Below are 21,768 nucleotides of genomic sequence, written 5' to 3'. Positions count from 1 at the left end.
CTACAATCGGGGAATCTAGAGGAGCGATAGAGGAGATGAAGCGCATACAGCAGACACTCTGAGGTCTAAACTTCAAGGGTCTCACGTGAATCAACTGCACGTTTCCGAGAAAAGATAGCTTCTAACCCTGATTAATCACAAGGAAACAATGGCTGGCTCTTAATATGCAAATAGTAAAAAAAAAAAAAGCTCCTGATTGAAGGGGGAGGCTAATAGTGATTGGACAGGTGGAGGTGGAGGGGAGCTTAACAGATGGCAAATCTACCAACCAAGCCTCTTTTGAATTTGCTATCTGAGACGCTGCAGAGATTAATCGAGCAGTTTTTATGTTCCTGCTGTGATCACCGAACAAATGCAACTTTGAAATTGCTGATTCTTGGTTTTCGCAATTAACTGGGGTGTCCACGTATTTCCACCCACCTGAATAAAACATCTGCTCCTTGACAACTGTCATGAAAACATTACACGTGGCTGCTGCGCGACGGGTTCCCTACCAGGCATATGGACCATTCTGCAGTTGCAGTTCTCCACCAGGTATCGCGTCTCGCAGTCGATCCTGCAGGCCGTGATGCTGTAACTGCTGAAGAAGTCCGAATCCATCGGCGTGGCCTTGCAGTCACCCCAGGGCGGAGGCAGGTACGTCAGCTGAGAGAGATGGAGGCACCAGAGCACAACCACTTAGAGCGAACTGTCTATTGAACATCCCCGCTTGTGTGTGAAGGATTAATGCTGTGATTTGACCTTTCTGTCAACATTGTGAGGAATGCATTAATCTGTCTTGGGGAAAAGCCGATGTGCATTTATTTAACGTGGCACTGAGAAGGCATCGCATTTTAACCCAGCATGTGCATGCCAGATACTGCTGTGGTGCTTCTCTCCTACGCTTCTCCCATTCCTACTCTCCCTCTGACCTTTCATTGCGGTGCCCACACTTTGTAGTATCGGCTTTTTAGTACAACTGTAGTGCTGTAAATTACAAGTTACGATAAACGCCTTTGCTGTGGGACCTGGTTCTGACATTTAATCATTTTGTATTGATCTACAGTTTTTTAATTCCTTCCGCGCAACCCAAGCTGTAAACTGTTAATTCATTTGCACACCAACACATCTTCTTACCGCAGGCAATCAGCACAGCGAAGTCATTCGGCTGTAAATCCTCTGCGCTATACACGGCACAAAAAAAAAGTACTGTGTAACTGTAGAGCCCGCATTTGACACAGTCATAGAGACTAAATATGAGAAGGACCTATGTTGGAAAGCAAGGCTACAGTGGAACAGCCCAGGGTCACTGAGTGTTACCTCAATGTTCCTATGCTCTCAGTTCCATCCAAAGACCTCACATTAAATGCAATCTGAGTTTTAACAGCACGGTAGTGCAGCGGTGAGCATGTTATAGCAAGATTTTTTTTAAAAATGTAAGCCCTTATTTCTAAAGGTAAGCTGCTTAAGAAGCAATTCTTGTTTCCACTGATGATCTGTGGATGCTATTTTAATGGTTGGGGCAACCGGAGCACTCGAAGGAAGCCCACACACACACACAGACACAGAGAGAACATATTTACATGTGCAGAAATGTGTTGTATCTGGGGATATAACCTGTCTTGCTGTGAGGCAATAGCACAAACCACTACAGCACTGTTTGATACCAGTTTGGGCTTTTCTATGTGTGGTTCAGTGTGGGTTTTCTCCAGGTACTTCCCTCCCTCAGTTTAAACACAAGCACATGAAGTTGATTTGGAGAGTCGTATTTGTAAGTGTGGGAGGGAGTAGTGTGTCCTGCGATGGACTGATGACCTGTCCAGGGTGCAATCCTGCCTCTGGGCTGCAGATGGGTGAAATTTCAGATTTAATGTGTTGTGAATCACTGAGAAGCAGCTCCAGTGCACGTTCTAATACTTTGAATTATTACAAATGCAAATGTTTTCATTTGAAAATGAATTCATTATCAGGTGGTGTTTGGTCTGCACGAACCAGAGTTGTTTCCTATTGGATGGCCCCGATCTCTGCCACCATGCAGCCAATGGAAACACAAACATCAGGTATGAGAGCTGCAGAGACAGTGTCAGTGCTTTGGACTTTTGGGATGGCCTTCCTCAGCAAGTAAATAAAAAAAACTTTAAGGTTCAGTCAATAATCTAAAAGGCAAAAATACTAACAATTAAAAACGACATAGAAATGACTGAGAGCTACTATTGCGATTTTTTCAATAAAGAAAAAGAACAAAATAAATGAACAATTACTTTGACTTAAATAACTGCATTTAATCAGCAAACTGAAATCAATTCGCATGTCCTACATGTAATGTATTAACAACACTGATTCATCAATACTTTATTATTCCGGCTGTAAACCAGCAGCTGTGTGTTTCCCTCATCAGTTTAACCAGTCTATTACTGAGCGCTCACGCAAGAATAAATTGAAGGCTGCCGTTCTGATTACAGAGCCTGCCTTTACAATTTATTCCAAAGCGCAACAGGAAGCAAGGCCTTGCAATGCTCATGCATGTGCATGATCACTCATGGCCACTGAGGACAGAAAAACAAGGGATGACTAAAAGCAAGCGGGATTATTTTGCTGATATGCAAATAAAAGACCTTTAACAAAGTCAGAGGGAACTTAAAGAGCACTGGAGAGGGTGAGTGGATGTCTGATAGGAGGAGCGGTCATTAACCACTCACCTGTGGAGGAGACTGCTATCCTCAGAGCTGAGCCAAATTTAGTTTTAGTTGGCTTTCTAAAAGCTCCAGTCGATCAAGCCGATGCGACTCGCAACTTAAGCTGCGCGCAAATCTAATTAAACAAAACCCCACATGCAAGGTGGGGCCTTGATTAACTTGGAAGGACAGAAGAAACAAAAACAAAATGGGAAAAAGTGAGAGTAAAGGCCGGAGTCAGCAAGACTCATTGGAGGGTGAAAGAGGAGATCGTGGGTGGACGCTTTTGTTATTCATGTTCAGTAAAGGAGAAAGTGCCGACTTTTCTTTTGTCCAGTCATGGTGAGTGACAGCTTGGCTGCCTAAAAGGAACCAAACAGTTTTACACTCAGGACTGCTGAAGCCAGGAGTTCAACGGCTGTGAGCGAACGCTATTGGATTTGAGACGTTTGAGCCCGTCAGACAATGAAAAACAAATAATAATAAATTAAGGAACCGCTGGCAAAAAGCAACAAACTACATTACAGAAAGTGCTGCAAACACACAAACAGGGGGAGAGTTTTTTTTTCAGACGCCGCCAGCGGAATGCCAACGGCCGCTCTCTGACCCGAGGTCAGCGGTCGCCCTCCAATCCATCTCTTTCCTTCGCCATTCATTATGCATGATTTTGAGAGCATGATTGAGTCTGGCTGCACTCACCAACACAGCACTTCACCTGAAAATCTTTCACTTCGCTGTCAAGGTGATTATTGAGGCAAACTCACTGGAGGGCTGACGTTGCTTTTCTGAAATCACATGTGGTTCTTTAAAAACGCGCTGTATGTTTTATATAATGTTCACCTCGACCTCTTAAGCAAGAGAAGGTTGTGGAAGCAGAAAGTGATATATTGTTGGGAATGAAGATATTTTTTGAAATACGGGCAGCTTGTAAGGAATGAGGAGTGGGAGGGACGTGGGGGATACCATGATGCCTTTTGTTGGCTGATTCTTGACCTTCTTATGTGTTTTTATTTTGTTTTCTCCCCTTTTCTTTGACTCAAGGTTTTGTCAGGGTCAGGGGAGTTATTGCCCCCTGTTCCTGTACGATGTGAGGGTAAGAATCTTTGCTTTATCTCCTGGAACCTGAAGGGCACCAACAGCCCATTCAACCTCGATAATGATAATGACTCATTTAAGGCAACTCAGGGGTGATATTTTCTTTTCACTCCTCAGAGGTTAACCGTATCAAGTGATCTTGGATAGGGCACATTTTTTCCCTCCAAATTTCCTTTAAGGGCAGGGGGTACTGCTATTAAGTTATTAAACTCCACCGAACAACCTAATCTTAGATTTGTAATTACCTCTCTCTTCCTACAGTTGATGACCACTACTTAATTATTGGTGGTGACTTTAATTTAATTGAAGGCACCTCCCTGGACAGGTTTTCCTCTAATCCTCTGGTATCAGGTATCCAAATCAGCTAAATTCCTTGACGCATTTGATCAGTTTAGGATTATTTGACCAATGGAGAGCGAAATCTCATCTCACATTCATCATTCATATTCTCGGATTGATTTTTTGCTCCTGGATGCGTGTTTTAAATCAGAAGTCCACTCATGTGGGCACTATAGCATTGTTATTTCAGACCACGTCCCCGTATCTATTGAGATTAGCTTTCCTAGTGGTGTCGACCCTCCCTCCAGACAGGGGAGACTTAATTCCTCTTTTCTAGCCCAAGCTTCCTTTAAAGAATCACTTCATTCACTGATCTCCCTGTTCTTTGATGCTAAAATGGTTCTCCAGAGACCTTTAGACACACTCTTTGGGAAACTTAGAATGTGTTAACGCATGTGCAAATTATATCAAATGTCATTCACCAAGGAAATATTTAGAATCAACAATTTGTATGCTTCAGCTTCTCCTGCTCTTTATAAAGAACGCCTTCAGATTCAGTCTAAATTTGTTTTATTATTGACGATGAAAACACAGAAGCTGTTATTTCCTGCTAAACAATGCTTCCTTGGGACTGGGGATAAAACGGAAAGGTTAGCCTATCACACTATCCAGAATGATCCCTATGATCAAATCTGCGTTGATTGATAAGATATTGAGTTCTTTCTACTCTAACCTCTACTCCTTGCAATGTCCTTCAAATGTTTGGGATGATGATAACCCTCTAGATAAGGGTTTTAATTATTTATCTAGCCAGATTGCAATTTGTTAGCTTTGTATCCATATAATAAACATATTTGTGTAGGGAGCAGCAAAATCAAATGTCTATCATTGACTGATATATATCTATATTATTATTTTCCCTAGAAAGTCATGTTACTTTAATGGTTGTTTTCCACAAGTTTTTAAATGTTTTTGCACACATTCCCATCCATATTAAAAAAGTTTTTTAGATTGCTCCATCAGTAAATAATTTCCTTCCACTGGGAAAATAAAAATTCGCACATGGGAAAATCATCGCCAGAGCTCCCAAAGGCTCTTGGTGGCTTAGCATTTCCCAATTACTTATACTATTACTGGTCTTGTAATAAATGTTCATGTTGGAATATTAACACAGTAGATGAAGGGCACACGGCATGGAACTTGGATATGGAACTTGTGTCCTCTAAACACTCTCTTCATTCCCTGGTTTGCTCCCAAATCCCTTTGACTGCCTCCAACTTTACCTTAAAATCAGTGGGAGCTAACCATTAAAATCTGGATTCAAACAAGCACACGCCTGAGCTTCCATAGAGCCTCAGACCTCTCCCCCATTGTAAATTATCAAAGATTTCTGCCTTCTTGCACCGACTTTTTAGACTTGGTTTAACAAAGGGATAACAACATCCAGGGAGCTTTACAACCAAGGGCAATTTATGTCCTTTCCTGCGCTTTTAAACAAATTTGACCTGCATAAATTCCATTTCATTTTATTAATGTAAGGCCTTTTGTTCAGAATCAGAACTCTAAATTCCCTAAGCCACACCTGGCAACCATATTGGCTCTTGATCCTCAACAAAAATGGCTGATTTCTAAGCATATACATAATCAATTCTACTGTTATCACCCCAGCATCGAGGATTCCTGAGACAGTGAAACTACACCGCTTCTATGGCTTGTACACTCATTTTTAGCTTGTGCCAGGCACATCCTCTGACAGTGTAAAGTTGCATACACTAATTTGAGGCTGTCTCGGATTTACCCCAGTCTAAATGACTCATGTAACAGTTGCAAACAATCTCCAGCCGTCCATTCCCATATGTTTTGGTTCTGTCCCAGACTTGCCGCATTCTGGTGTGAAATTTTCAAAACGCTCAACACAGCATATAATGCTACTGTTTGCTGTCCTCATGCAGCCTTTGCCACTCAAACTGCTCAACTGGAGACTCCCTCGACCGCCATCTCATAGCAGGTGGGTGTCACTGTTCAACAAACTTGAAAAGCTTAGATTTTCCCTCAATGGCTCCTTAAACTCATTTAACACATCTCTTAAAATTAAATTTGAATCTTTAACATCTCTGCGTGATTGTGATAATTAAGGACTACTTTTCTTGATTTAATGTGGGGTGGGTTTTTTTAAATATCTTTTTGATATCTTCTTTATTTATGCATTTGTTGTGTGTACTTTACACTGTTAATATGGGACTTACAATGAGAACTGTTCATTTTTAAGTAGGATTGTGGGAGAGAAAAATGGAAGTCCTCTCTGTTATGTTGCACTATCATGCACCACTGTAATTGCTTCCACTAAAGAGAGTCAATAAAAAAAGTAAATCTTGAATATGGTACTTGATTAGGACGGAAAGTGTGTGTTGATCATTTTATTGAGTGCATAAAAAGCACATTCATCCATCATCCATCCATCTAAAGCAAAAGAAAAAAGCGTGGCGGCCCTTCACATCTGACACATTATTGATAGTGCAATGGCAGGGGCCTCGGCACCTCTGTCAAGCACAGGCTCAATTTCCCAGGTAAAATTGTTTTAAACTTTCTTCGTGCAAAATCATAATAACATGTGTCCTTGAAAGACAAGATGGTGTTTACTGCATCGCATGATGCTTTATCCCTTAGAACATTGGTGAAAGCCTTGAAAAGGGTCGGTAACAAGCATAGCAAAACTGCCTTGAATGGCTAATTCATTACAATGATTGGTGGCATGAACCAATTTTGCAAAGAAACTATGATCAGAACAAGAGATTTTTGATAGGCATCCACTGAGATGGTTTCTGGAGTAACCCCAGAAACAAGTAGAATTTAATGGCCAAGGTCTTTGTGTCAAAGAGAAATTGAAAAGAAATCTTCAATAACAAGAATATTTTTAAAAACAAAACAGCATTTAAATATCCTTTTTGCTCTTGAAATAAATATAGTCTGGTATTTGATCGTCAAACGTGGGCTTGCTTTCAGCAGTTCATGGCCAATAGCAAATTGATTTTCTCTGTGGCCTCTGACAAACATGACATCTGTGTGTTGACTAACATATTCAAAAGTCTGTCGAGCTGAGAATTGGGCGCTCTGATTGTGGTTACTGTTTGCGAAAGTGGTGAACATGGCAAATGGTGAACCCATTTCAGAAGCACTGTAACAAAAATCCTCCTGATGATGAGGATGTTCCATCTTGAGACAAAAGTGCCAGCGTTGGAAAAAGGTCACAGCAACAGGGCTCTCAAGTTTCAGCCATTCATACAGACCTTTTCAGCCTTTTCACACTCTCACCCAGTATTATCCAATGCCCACCTAGATACACCACGATATATATACAGTGGAAAATGCAGCAGGCTGCTTTGGGCATTGTGGAGCTCAACAGGAGCTTGACATGCACCTGTCCATAAAGTTGACTACCCATCATCCAATCAAAAAATAACGCACAGCTACATATGAGCCAATCAGAAAATTGCACTACTGTATCCGGGTAAGACACAGTGTATCTGACGACAGGAACATTAATTAGAAGAGGATGCATACTGCAAGTGCACAATGCCAGTGCCCTATCTAGGGGTGGATAGTATTTCAAAATTAGGGGGGGAGGGGCAATAAACAAGACATTTTCTCAACTGCAATCGTTGAGGGGGAACCACAGTTGCCGTTATACTGTAATGTTGAGTAAAAACTGCATAACTTACTACTGTTAATTTGAAGGGGAAATATTCATTTCTATTACTTACTAAAGTAAAAAAATGCAATTGTGCAGATAAAGTCAAGTAGTTGCCTTCTTCTTTCACTGAGAGGGGACATATTGTGATTGGAGTATCTGCTTCTGTCATTTCTTCCCTGTTCTTAAATCTAACCCTGCTTGCAACACTTGTGTGGTTTTTAAACTTATTGTTTATAGAATCCAGAAAATGGCCAAAATTTTAAATGTTAATTATAAAATACCAGAGGTATCAAACGATATAAATGGCACATATAGATGGCTGACGTTATGTTATGTAATATGACGTTTGACACCCCCGGTTGCAAGAATCTGTGACCTGAGATGAAAACTTGAGAGCCCTGTAGCAGCGAGTTTTAGCTCTTGAAACATTATCTCTTCACCATGGTGACAATATGTATTAGAGCAAGAGTCACAAACCTCTTCTGGTTCTGGTCACACAGTTGTGTCAATGATTTTCTCAACAATATAATTGCTCTTTTGAATCCAAGCATGCTTTTCTAGGGCCTTAATCCACTGGCCCTTTCCAATTCTCTTACATCTGCATGTTCATGGCCATTATTGTTATTCAGTCATGCCAGTAGCTGCCCTCCACTCCCTCGTCAAAACTGGATGCATCTGGTAATATGTGATATTTACTCTATATGATACACAACAGAGATACTGTATTTGTGACTTACCCGTTGTTCCTGACAGGAAACAAAGGTCTGGAAGCCCGGTGCAACTCCGAAGCCCAGTTGGTCTATGAACGGCGGCTCATTCTGCGTATGGATCTGAACTTTGATCCCCGCTTCGAATGAAGTCTCATCTATTAACAAGAAAAGGTTGCAGTTATATTTTGAATGCAGCCATTCACCTGCACAGCGGTGGACCATTGCTTGGTTTGCTGGCTGAACGTTGTCTTGGGGGAAAGTGGGTGGTGGTGGGGGGGGGTAATTGCACCTTGTTTTAACTATTGACTTTTAGTAATGACAGCTCAAGATTCTCTGGGGAGTTAACAAAAGCTGGAATGTGGAGCGTAAGAATAGGGAACATTGACACCCAAAGTACACGCTTATGTAGGCCCAGTGGGGGGGGGGAGGGGGATTGAAATTGAATAGCTAAATGAAATAAATAAATGATGATGAAGAGAAAGGGAAAGAATCAATAGAGCTGGCAGACTCTTTACGCGAGCTCCCCGCTGCACAGATTTTAAATGAAGCCACTCTAGAACATCATCATGACATGATGTCTTAAACCCTGTACGTGTGCAAACATATTTCTATCACTCTGGCAGAGAAATGGCGCCGCTTATCATGGTGATAGCAGGCTGGATTCAAGAGATTTAGTTCCTTTGAAAAGAGGCTCCGGGATAAAGAAGGATGCCTGTTTCTTGCCGCATCCCCGTCACTCGCTATCGTCCTCTGAGTTCCAGGCTCTCTCACTTTTTTTTTTCAATTAAACAGCTTAGGGAGGAGAAATTCAGAAAGAATGCTGTGACTGAGACTGGGGGAAAGGAAGGGGATGGGGGGGGGGGTGTTTAACTGTAACACACTGCTCTTCTGAGGATGGATCCAAAGCCATTTCTGATGCAGTCAACCAAAGACAAATGCTTTCCGCCTGGAGCGCCGCAAATACAGAAAGAGAGCCAAAGTTCCTGCCTGGGAAAAAAAAAAAGTTGGTGGCCTCCTTAAATTAAGGCCATCTGGTTCGAAGCGAGTCAAAAGTAAACACGAACCACTCGACACTAAGTTCAGCTGTGATTTGTGGTGGAACAGAACCAATGTGTGCGTGAGGAAAGACAGCCATTAGCTGAGTCTGCAGCACGCAGTTTTCTGCTGCATTTTAAAATAAAATAACCTACTTTATCCCCTCCAACCAGATGATGGAAATGTGCATTCCCCTTTGCTAATTTAGGTAAGATTTCCAAGACTTTGCTTGACGTTTAGAACAGAATCAGGCTTAATTGGTCTTCTGTATAATATGCTTTGCTACCTGAGGTTTTCCATAGATGATAAATCACTAAAAACTGTGTTTCATTACGGCTCACCACAATAGGATTGCAACAGAAAACCTGACTTTGAACGGTTGTGTGTACAGTGAATTCTTCTGCGCTATTGTGTGGCTTCATATCAGCATGGACCATTAATAATTAAGAGAACTGTACCCCCTACCATTATTGTCTGACATGTCAGGGTCTCACCAGGCTTCGTTAGCAGAATCCAGGAGGGAAAACAGTCCTTTCATCACGTCTCTGAGGTTGTAAGAGATTATTATTTTTCCTGTTTCACACTTTATGTGCTGGATTCATTTTTTACCTGCTTGTTATCAGCACTCTGCTTATTAGCATTCTGCTCTCCACCAAAGCATCCAACTATTTTCCAAAAGTTTTTGATTTTTCAGCCTTTTCTTTCTCCCTCCGTTGATATTGTTTGCATTCGCAATCATTTTGAGGCGCGGTAGGTAAACAGTCACGTTGGTTTAACATTTGTGAAAGGCCCGTTCTAGTTTTGTGGAGGCCTTTTTTCCTTATCATTGCGGCATGATCAATTTTGGCGTCTGCAGATGGTGCAGATGCTTTTGTCATGTCGCACAAACAGAGCCTCCTGATCATCGATGATGTTGCTGAACATTATGCTTAGCTTCTTTTTGCCTGTAAACCTCAGTGTTGTACACCTGGGGCCCATAGGCCTATTGTTAGGTTATGAGCAGGTTTATATGCCATAAGACTCTGCCGTTATGGTGTGATGTTTGCAGAAATCACATCAACTTTCAAGATAGAGTTAAATTTGAAATTGCCCCAGTCGACAGTAAATTGCTGTATACATCCAATAAATTTGTATAAAATTGTAAAGTGTTTTTTTAAATGAATTTGAAAAACAATACTAAACAGACAAATAAAAGAATCTGCATAATCCTCTTATTTCTTCAAAGGACTGCAGTAGGCCGTGATTTTTCTTGCATAATAAATAGTAGATCCAGATGGCACATTATGTTAATGATTTTTAACAACCAGCGCGTGTTTATTATTACGCAATGAATGTTTATGATGGAATAATAATGGGACAATTTCAGTGAAGCACTTCATTGATCTTCATTCATTAAATTAACTGATAGATTTTTAATTCACAAAATGTCCCGAGACACTGACCCCAGTCTATTTAAGCACGAACCCGTGTATCACACACATCTACGATGTATTTACTCTTTACTGACATCTGATGTAATACTCTGTGGTAATACCAAGGAAGTTTTACATTATAGAGAAAACAATGTATTCTTTTGGGCCCTATATTTTATTTACCTTTGAGGGAGACATTAGTAAAAGCACTTTACACAAAAAAAAACAGCTCGCTGAAGCTTCGTCCTCACTAATACCCAAGGATTAAAGACAACAGTCACCGCTTCACTGTGTTTACACTGGGAGCAACATATACTAACATTGGTAGCTTGACCAATTAGGGAAGGCTATACGTTGACTCCGAGATTCACTCTATAAATGGATGCAAATGTTTGAAAAAAAAGAATGCAAATGCAGTGATATGCTCTTACTCATTGTCATCATGATTATCACCTACTGTAAAGCCTGCAACCCCAACTGCAGAGTTAGAAGTTGAAAAACTGTGCCACATCCATAATTCAATAACTTTAAGGCAGTAATTCTGCAGCCCCATTGTGAATGTAATGCACAGAGTTTGGAGTCTGCTTCCAGGCCCCTTGTGGAAGGGATGAAATGATGTTTGATGTCTCTCAACACTGGGGAACTTTTCAGGGACGTTAGCATAAAACTCTGCTTTGTGTGTACAGGCTCTGCAAGGCTAACATTTAGGGAAGCCTTGGCTATCGTGTTTTTATGTAAATGAGTTCGAGCGCACATATAGAAAATGGATTTGTGGGATTCATCACTTACAACCAGAATCTTCAATGGTCAGTCCCCATCTTAAATCATCATGCTAATTTCAGTATTCCTAACATCTACCCTCCCTTTAAAAACAACGCAAAGACAAATAGTCACACATGAAGCTAATTTGTAAGTGAAATTGTTCAATCATGCATGCTTCAAGTGGAAGCCATTTAAGTTCTTTTAAGAGTGACATCCTGAATTTGTTTAGGATGTCACTCAACTGATTGATGAATGTGAAATCTGCATTCCAGGATGCCCTCTTGGAGCGCAATGGACACTTTGTGCTGTGTAAGAGTCCACAGTACGCATTGATTTTTATAAATGGCTCCGCTCTCATTTGATGTACGTGGCCTTGAAGCATCAGATACAATTATGCTACAATTAAATCACATGTTCCTGATCAATATCCAACTATCTTCATCAGCAGGAGTATTTCATGTTGTAATGAAGAAAAGACAGGAAACCGTTTTCATATCTAAGCGAACATAAGTGCGTCAGAACTGTGTGCCCATGAGAGAAACAATTTTTCCAAGCGTGCACTTCTGAAAAAATGCTTTGATTTTGTCAGGGGTATCTTGAGTTCCTTTTGTTTTGTTTTTTGCCTCACAGAAAAAAAAATCCCTTTTTATTCTTAACTGTGGAATAATGATCATGAAGCTAAACATTTCTGAGTGGCCCACTAGGCTGCATGCTATCAGCTGCCTGAAGGCTAAACATACATCTTGCCTGTACTTCAACACATCTTAAGGAAGCTGAAGAAGCTAAAAGTGGATGTAGAGAAATAAACACCTTATTGAATGCAGCTACCACATTGGGAAGACCGGGCAAAGGTTTATTTGATGGCTTCTGATCCGTTATCCTCTAGGGTGCTCCAGCTAAACAACCCCATCTGCAACTGTTCACAGCAGACCAGACAGGGATTAAAAAGGTTAAACACTAACTTTCCATTGCAGATGCAAAGCTAATGCAGCCCAGTGGGCCAAGAGCTTAATATACCGAGCACACACCTGGCAGCACACCTGGTGTTCTAATATTTGGTGAGCTCTGATAGCACTGTTGCAGAGAAAAAGGCAGACAGAGGAGAGAGCGAACAGTAGATTATTGAGAAACATGCAAGACCAGAGGGAATAGAAGTTTGAAAGTTGGAGCAAAGAATATAGATGCAAGCAACAACAAACATAAAATTTGATAGCAGTTTGAAGGAAGAAGTATGCTTTTCAAAATGGAAAAATATAATTGAGTAAGTGAAAATTAAAAGTCTCACTTTGACATGTCTGGCTTTGAGAGACAGAAGAGAAGGAACGTGCAAATCTCTTATGACTTAAAATGGCGTCCCCCAGCTGCTAAACCAGACATCAAAGTTCCTCTGTTTTTTTCTCCTCCATGCAAACATCAGTCAGGCCAACTCTGCTCCTCCTAATGAGGGGAAAAAACAAATTCCAACCCTCTTTGTCACCCAGGTATGCCTTCTCAAGCCTTTCAGAGGAGTCTCTGCTGAACTCCACAAACGAGTAGCTCCTCAGAGAGTTTTACAACACGAAAAAAAGAACTATCCCTATTGACCAGGGAGCAACACAATCACAGAAGGAAATAAACATCCATTTTGAAGACTTTTATGTGTATATCCATCAGAGAAAAGCCCTGACCAATTAGCCATAAATCAAATCCTAAGTTGCACTGAAGTGCTTCCGCAGCTCACTCAGAATCAAATTTCATCACTTGAAGCACCAATAAAAGATAAAACATTTTCCGCCTCCCTTCACCCAAGAATGAATCACTGGGGTGGGGTGACTTTCTAGCCCCACTCTCCCTAAAGGAAAGACTGGGAAATCATTGATTAATTTGTTCTAATTTCTTTACTTTCCACTTTCTTCCACTGTTATCACAACTGGACCAAACTTCAAACAGAATAGGGTTCTGTAACCCCATTCGTTAGATTTATTAAAGCCCGCACTGCCCCCAAACACCACCATCCATATGAACATCATAAAAACAGTCGTTATGCTGATGATACACTGCTTTTTTTTCATTTTTACAAGAAACAATCAATCTTTAGCTTCACACCAAATGTGAAATAAATGGTCATAAATCTTTTCATTACATGTTTAAGCATTAATGTTTCTCCCACACTGTCCCAGTTATAGCCCATTACCCACTAACTCAGGCAGTGTCATCTCCTCTGCTGGATGAAGTTTTCATAATTGTCAAAATGGAATGAGTTAAAAGGGTATAATACCTAAAATAGTTCATATCTTCATAGTTCATATTCTGACACATTTCCTAGCATGGGTAGCATAACCAATGACTCTACAGAAACCAAAACTAACTAAAAAGTACTATTAATCCAGTACATGCTAAATGGATCCACCTACAAAAGACAATAAATATATACTACATTGCGCTGTGTCTAAATCTAATTGACAGTTTCCAGTCCTTTTTTGTTGAAAATATCAGTAATCCTGACGGGTATAAAATCCACTCTGCAACCATTTCAGGCGACCCCTGCGTGGAACAAAAGCTAAATAAAGTTGCTGCGGGGATCATGAACTGACATCCCTTTCAGAAGGAGACAGTGATCTCTGTTTCCCACTATTCTTGGTAGTAGCACCAACAGCATACTTGGACCATCTCCCAGGGAGTGTCAAATCTGCCAAAACTGGTGGCAAAAAAATAAATAAAATATTTATTTATTTATTTAAAAAAAAAATCTTACAATCAAGACCTGTGGAGAGCAGAAATCTAGGATGTGTATTTACTTGTCAGTTTTACGTGCCAAATAAACAGTAGGAGGTCTGAGGGTTATCTGAGAGTGGGGAAGTCAGAGAAAATGTAACAACAATAATCTGAATAAAGCTGAAGTGAATTGTTGAGAAAGAAAATATCTCTGATGCAACATAGGCTTCTACTTCAACTGGAGTTACTGGTGTTAATTGAAGACAGTAGGTGACAAGCCAAGGGTTACCAAACCAGCCAGGGGAACGCCTACCTCCCAGACTTTTTGTCATTTTCTCATGGGCCAAGATTACAACCTGTAACCTGTAACCTTTTCTATGACTTCACCAATCCTGTCCTCAGAGAGAAACAAATCCTGCCCTCACAGAGCTGATTATTCTGACTCTCTTGACCATATAGCTATTTTTATAATTGTCTGAGAAGAATTAAATTCTCTTCAAGCCTTTCCCTGGCAACTCGAGCCAGCAGGAACCAGTATTTCCAGAAATAAACCACACAAATACTCTGGAAAAAACATTATACAATCAGCTAATTATAAATGCACAAATAGATATGCTTGTACACCAAGTCCACTAGTCTAGTTGAATAAGAATAAAAGAAAAGCCCCTCTTACATGGGAAGTTAACAGACATTTGTATTCGAGTTAAAATGATCTGTTTTAGCACAAGTCTCTCTTTAGCTTACCGGTCTCTCCCCATACAGGCAAATATTCATCCTGCTGGATATCCAACATCAGCTCCAGGCCATTCCCCATCCCGCCTTTCATGGTCACCAGGAGAGGCTGTCCATTGTTTCCAGAATTGAAGGTGTAGCACTTTCCATAGCGTGTAAATATCTGGGGGAAAAAATGACAAGGATTTAATCACACACGGTAAATTGTCACTTTTGACCATGATGTTAAAGCAACAATGTCCAGGTAAATGCCTTGAATCCCAGTGCTAATGAAACAATGATTGTTCTGAAAGCATCTAAATAAACCCCCCCTGCGGTCAACAGACCTTGTTATGCTGTCAGGCGCACACACCTCGGAGGGTTTGAAATGCCATCAACAGACTGAGCTCGTCTCTCTCAGGGCTGCATTATAGAGTCTGCTTGAGAGGACATGACATGACTTTTGTTTCAGAGTGAAACATCCCTCGCACAAAAACACCAGCCACAAATTAAAATCACAAACAATGCTGGGGAGGCTCTCCGAATTCTACGGCAACTTTTAACAAAAACAAGACCGATTTCTGAAATAGCGAGTCTTCTAAAATGACGTCAACTAAATCTGTGGACTTTTGCAAGTCACACAAATCTTAAAATGAAGATGCTGCAAAAATACGATTTAAACATTTTACGGCAATCGATATAGCACATAATAATCAATGAGTCAGGGAAAAAATAAGTTTAACACTTAAGTATGAAAATGCTTAGTCAGATGATTCCTCATCCAATTTTGGGCTGCAATAATCACAAGATTAATAGATGACCCATAAATATAAGACAGAAGTAATAAAACCAGCATATGTTCACTTTTAGGAAGGAAAGATTGTGGAGCTTCTGTTGTTGGTCTGGGTCTCTCAACCAGAAGAAATATAGTAAATATTATTCTACTGAGAGGTTTTCATTATTCCATAGCTGTGACTACACACTCAATGGATTCCTCTGGAATGGAACAAAGCTGGCACCATCGCTAGAAAAGACCAGTCAGACCTGTTCCTCTCAAACCAGCGGTGACCTATTGGTAAAGAGATGATTGCCTTTGGACTAATGGGTGTTTAATTGAATCATGGACATTAGGAGATGGAACGTCAAGGATGCACTCCAAAATTAAATGTTCCCTTTTGTATGTTGTCGAGCCACATGGTCGCAAACCCAAATCGTCCCACTGCACAATTAATTTAACATTAACCTTTGAAGTTAGACATTCATCTCAGCAAACGGACCAACTAATAAAAGGAGGCATCGGACAAGGTCTGACAAAAAGGAATGGGAGAGCTATAACGGTAAAAGTGTCCATTTCAGTCCTGTAATTCCTTCTGCACTGCCGGAAGAACGCACACTTGCACACAAAGCAGGTTTTTGCTTGTCGAAGCTGTAATTCTCCTGGTTGTGGTGTGAGGACCCCCCCAAAAAACAAGAGATGCTTTTTATGGCACCGGTGACACAACAGTCAAACATCAGCACTTTTATGACAAACGACTCAGAAGTCCCAAACAGCAGATGCACAACTGAAGATAGCGCAGCCATGTTCCAGAAGTGAGACACTATCATACGTGAGTCTTGCTCAGTGGGGCGTGTGGAAAAGAATGAGGCGTGGATCAGCTGTAAATGCGGCGCTTTTAGGATGCAGAGTGGTGAAATGTATTAAAAAGCCTTCCGCTGTTTGGAGGGTGATATGAGATATGAGCTCTTTGAGTGCATGAGTAGCCAAAACAAAGTGAAAAGCTGTGTCATCAAAGCTCGGTGCAGGAAACAAACATCAGTATAATGCCAGAGAACTTGTCTCGGTCCTGAAGTGGCCTTTCACAGGAATCAGATCGTTCCTCGTCACTGCTCTTTGAAATCTGAGCCTTATGGCCACGGAAGGCATGTTCTTATCATCAAGAATGATTGCAAGATTTTCTCTAACCGTGTTCTACGTGTTGACCAATGCAGTGATTAACTGCAGGACGTCTGTAGTCAGTTGCTGTGGTAACCCGTTAGATGCTGCGAGCCTCTTTGTGCAAAGCAGCGGTGGGTGCTTGTGGCGACCTTGGGGAATCAGGATACTTCATTGTGTTCAATACCTCTGAGGCTTCCTTAGAATGAACATCTTTTTTTTCATGTCCAACACACGGGGATCATCAAGCCAGCTTTGCCGTGTGCACTTGTGCCCCAGAATGGCTTCGACATCTCGGCATCGTGTCCGTAGTGTGGCCACCGTTGAAGACAAATACTGGCGGAGACATCGCACTCTCTTAGCAATGTCACAGGCTTTCATTTGCTGAATAATTCACAGAGACAGCCCACGACTGTTGCAACAGCCCGTGGCGATCCGTCACATGACAGTGTGACAAAGACGCACAAGCTGTTCCGTGAAGTTGCCACTAAGCTACTTACCATGAAAACTGAGAACACCCAGGCGCAACAACAGTTGCACAGCATCATCGTGAGCACGGATAAACCTTGACCAACAACAGGACGCTGATTTCCCTCTTGTGACATTTTAACGGCGGTCAGTAAACACAACACGTGTTGTGGTAATACATTTAGCAAAGAGCTTCTCTAGTGTACACCAGACATTTTTCTGACAACGTTATACTCACATGCTAATCATCAAGGCAGAGGATGAATGAGTAAATAAAACTTTCAAAGTAATTGAGCAAACTCAATCATTTGATAAGGTGCCATAAGCTTTGGAAAAGCTTCTCCACTTTTTCTGAGTCCTATTATCTGATGGCAGTAGGAGTTCCACCGAGAATCCACTCTACAAAAAGCGGGAAGGCTCTCCAACTGACCTGTTGCTGCGTCTCCAGGAATACACACAGCGAAGTGATGAAACAAGCCAGGTACAAGGAAAAAGCAGAAGTATTAAAAAGAAAACCAAGTACAGATCTACACCAAAGTGCTTCATGGCCCACTGACCATATCCTGCTAACAATGATGTGAGGAGCAGGTCTCCATCAAATCACTATGATGGAACTACTGAATCTTCTCAGCATGAATGGTGAAATCTAGCAGTATTAAAAAAAAAACTGTGAAAGAGGTCGGATATCACTACGGCTGTCTGGGCCTCGGCCATTTGCACTAAATACTATGTGTAAATTAAAGGCAGCCCCATGGTTGCGCTTGATTTCAGCCATGCTGGCGCCACGTTTATTGAGGGGCAACAGCAAAAAAGCTCTGAACCCATGCCTGTGCAGCCGGGAAACACGATGATGCACATGAATGTAACCTTGAGGAGGTGTTCAGAGGGCAAAAATGGTCTAGAACATGAGAGAAAGCAGAATTCACCATGTCACCATTAAAAACAAGCCTACAAATAAATGCTAATTTGCTTTGGATGAGCACAGCTGTTAGCGTGACCACTTTAGAAGGCGATTAATGCCTCAAGGTAGAGTAGTTTTCCCCCCGAAATGTTCATAGCATCAATCTTCTGCTCGGAGCTAATTTTGTTAATGCGTGTTTTCTGTTATGACTTAAGTAAGAACCTAATGCCGTTGACAATATGACAAACAAACAAATAAGGATGGGGCTTTTCGAGTTTACGGTTGCATTCGCGGGAAACCAAAAACGCGCCTCACCCAAGGCCCCAAAGGCTCAGCTGATTTCAACAGAAAGGGATTTTTACTGCTCCCGAATGTCTGTGCAGTGACTTCTGTGAAGTAGGTTTTGCTGGGGCTGCCTTTCAGCTCTTCAACTTTCTGCCGCTTTTCATCTTGGCCAAGGTTCCTCTTGCAAAAAAGACACAGCGACGCAAAAATGCATTTGCAGTCGACAACTCTCCCTAAATCCCCTTCCCTCAGCAGGTTTTTGACCATGATTTTATGAGCCCTCAACGCTATATTATTGAGGGGCTATACGCTGTTGTTGTCCGATGCCTCTATTGCATTTAGAATTAAACCAGAGTACCACTTCAGGCACAAATGGGTAGCACAAATGATTTGTTTGCAGGCTGTGGTTTTGGTTTTGACGGGTGCATTACACAGATTATCCAGGCAGTAAATAGTCTGCACTTTAACATAGATTCACCGATACAATCCAAACTAAGGCAACACTGATGGTGATGAGTGTGGTGCATGGGCTGGCCCACATGTTGTTGCATTGTTGTTGTATCTGAAATCAATCTTGGAGGACTCCGAGCAAAGAGGGACCGGTGGGATGAAAACAAAGCAGCGGTGCTACTGGAGCACGCATGAAGGAAGACTGAGCTGTGACTGGAAGGGAAGGCCAGAGCGAGGAGGCCGGGGGACAAAATATAGTTTTGAAACAGACGCATGTAAGGAAGGATTCCTTTACAAAGTGCAATGTCTTCTGAAGCCCAGTGTATCAAGGAAATCTCCTGACTCTTCTGCATCACTTCTCAAGTATTTCTGATTTCATATATATATATGTATATATACATATATATACATATATATATATATATATATATGGTGCTGTTTGATTCACTGGCAACATTAAATTTTATCTACAATTGCTACTGTCCTCTCTGAGCCTAAAAAAATGATTAAAGCTCTGATTTTCAAGAAGGTCAAATAGAAAAGCCATGTTCCCTTCTATTTTATTCAGTTTTTAGAATGTGCATATTGCCTGTTCAAATGCAGCAAAGAAGGGAGAAGAGCGGTGGCAACGCGTGACAATAGGTGGAACCGATGCAACACACTAAAGACACTAGTTAGGACATGTGTTTACCTGTGATATCATGTTTTGTGGTTGCAATTAAAAGGGTTTGAAGGAAGTGTGACTGTCCAATGATCCATTGTGGTGGAACAATTTGATGGCACGTGAGCCCAGGGCCACTTCACGGGAGAGTAGTTTGGGAATTGGAGGAAACCAAAAAACACCAAAGAGCACAAGAAAATTTGGGGAAAGCCATCGCAGTAGTTCTCAGGCGATGATGGAGTGCAAGCCAACTTGGGCTGCAGTTTACAGATAAATCTAAGAAGGCTATCCTGTCAGGACAAGATTGACGACAGAAAGAAAGCAGGGAATGTGGAAAACTATTATATTCCACTGTAATCTCGGAGGGAACTCTCCAACTTTTGATCCAGCGATTTACAACTGCGATGTTTTGCTTCTCGTGTGGGCGGAATCGTGACACACAGTGAGAGCACATAATCAAATGAGTTTGTGTAAAGACTGAATAAAAGGACAGCTCTGGCAAAGCATACCAAAAATATTCCGTCTGATGAGGATGAGTCATTAGGGAACAATATCGCATGTTATTTAGCACAGTTAAATATAGTGTGACATTGATAGCAGCAACAGTTGTGATAAATGGATTTCCAAACGAACTGAACGTTGGATGGAAAGATCTTGGTATCAAAGGTATTTGAAAAAGATCACTTCTAGTTCCGCCCTTCTTTTGTGGGTAGGATTAGGGGAGGCTTGTGGTGGCTTGTGGAGTGGGAGGGAGGGAGGTCGGAAGTTCAAGTCAAGAACGGAACTTTTGCTACACACTCACGGTGCTGAAGTTGCGCGGGCCACAGAGCTCCCCTTGAAACCGACAGAACAACAGCATCTCCTCCAGCTGGTGCCCGAGCCGGTCCAGGAGCTGCCTCATGGACGGCTGGGACTCCCGCGGAGGAGGCAGGAAGTGATTGAAGTCCAAAATCCGCGAGAGAGGGGACCACGGCGCGTCCACGCCTTCGCCGTCGCTCCGCAGCGGGATGAGCGCGTCTCTCGCGGCGGGCGTAATTTGCCAGTTCTTCCCGAAAACTCCCAGCCACCTGCCCGCGCTGAAGATGTCCGTTTTCTTCATGCGCCTCGGCAGCAGCAGGTTCTGGTTGCAGATGGTGACGGCGGGGAAAACGAGCCGCTTTGCGTACACCATGTGCGCCTTGGTGTACACCGGCGAGGAGAGCAGGTACCGCACTCTGTTGGAGGACCAGGTGAAGAGCAGAGCCAGAGCTGCCAGAAACGCCAGGAGCCACGCAACCCTCCGCGGATACGAGCCGCTGATGAAGATGTGCCTCAAGCCATGAAAGGTCGTGTGTTTTAAAAAGAGCTTCCCGGCTTCGGCGAGGGATCCCCGCTGCCTCGCTTTAGACCTGGACGCGTCACACTGGCACATTTTGGATGGAGCCTGACGCGCTCTTCCGACAGCGGAGCCGCTGTGTTCGCACTCATGCGGCTGCTGTTTGTGAGAGACTTCGCACACAGAGAGAGAGAGAGAGAGAGAGAGCGAGAGAGAGAGAGAGAGAGAGAGAGAGAGAGAGAGAGAGCGTCAGCTTTAGCGCTGATGGGGGAAGTATTTAGTCAAACGCACAGGCAAGCGAAGGATGATTTAATGCGCTCCTGTGCAACAACAGGAGTCCAGGGGACCATTTCATCAAGATTAAAGGTACTTACTCTCTGAAATTATGAAGCAAAGCTCCACAGAGTAATGAATCCCGTTCCAAACTTCATCGCCAGGTTCTGTTTTGCGCCCTGTCTTGTTTACTCTCTCCTCTCGCCACTTCTCCATCCCATAACATACAGACAGATGTGTTACTTTAACGGAAGACTTGGGCCGCAAAAGCCACTGAATATATCTTAATTCCTTTTCGAGGCTGTCACAGACGTACACCAGCTGCAAGACTTTCTGCTTCGACATCCAGCACTGAAGTAGGAAAAGTAATTCTTGGGAGGCTTTAGCCTCTCATTACTGTACCACCGTTTAAATATTTAATATTGCAATTTCAGTGTAG

The 21,768-nt window shown here is 42.1% G+C and overlaps 1 protein-coding gene across 4 annotated transcripts in view; it reads right to left on the bottom strand.

Moving 5' to 3' along the window:
- asic1b (acid-sensing (proton-gated) ion channel 1b) overlaps positions 1 to 21,768 on the bottom strand; it is a 115,381-nt gene that overhangs the window by 10,285 nt on the left and 83,328 nt on the right. For 3 of the 4 annotated variants that reach the window (XM_057030280.1, XM_057030279.1, XM_057030277.1), the window contains 3 exons: positions 15,077 to 15,227; positions 8,457 to 8,584; positions 495 to 645 (listed from right to left, as the gene is read on the bottom strand). In XM_057030280.1, coding sequence (XP_056886260.1) covers positions 495 to 645; positions 8,457 to 8,584; positions 15,077 to 15,227 — 430 coding nt within the window. Of the gene's footprint in view, positions 1 to 494; positions 646 to 8,456; positions 8,585 to 15,076; positions 15,228 to 20,543; positions 21,229 to 21,768 lie in introns of those variants that run through there. The other variant, XM_057030278.1, reaches the window with a different exon arrangement.

This window comes from Takifugu flavidus, chromosome 4, assembly GCF_003711565.1.
Source record: "Takifugu flavidus isolate HTHZ2018 chromosome 4, ASM371156v2, whole genome shotgun sequence".
Classification (NCBI taxonomy): Eukaryota; Metazoa; Chordata; class Actinopteri; order Tetraodontiformes; family Tetraodontidae; genus Takifugu; species Takifugu flavidus.
The sequence above is the reverse complement of the archived record's forward strand: the minus strand, read 5'-3'. Positions and strand labels throughout refer to the sequence as shown.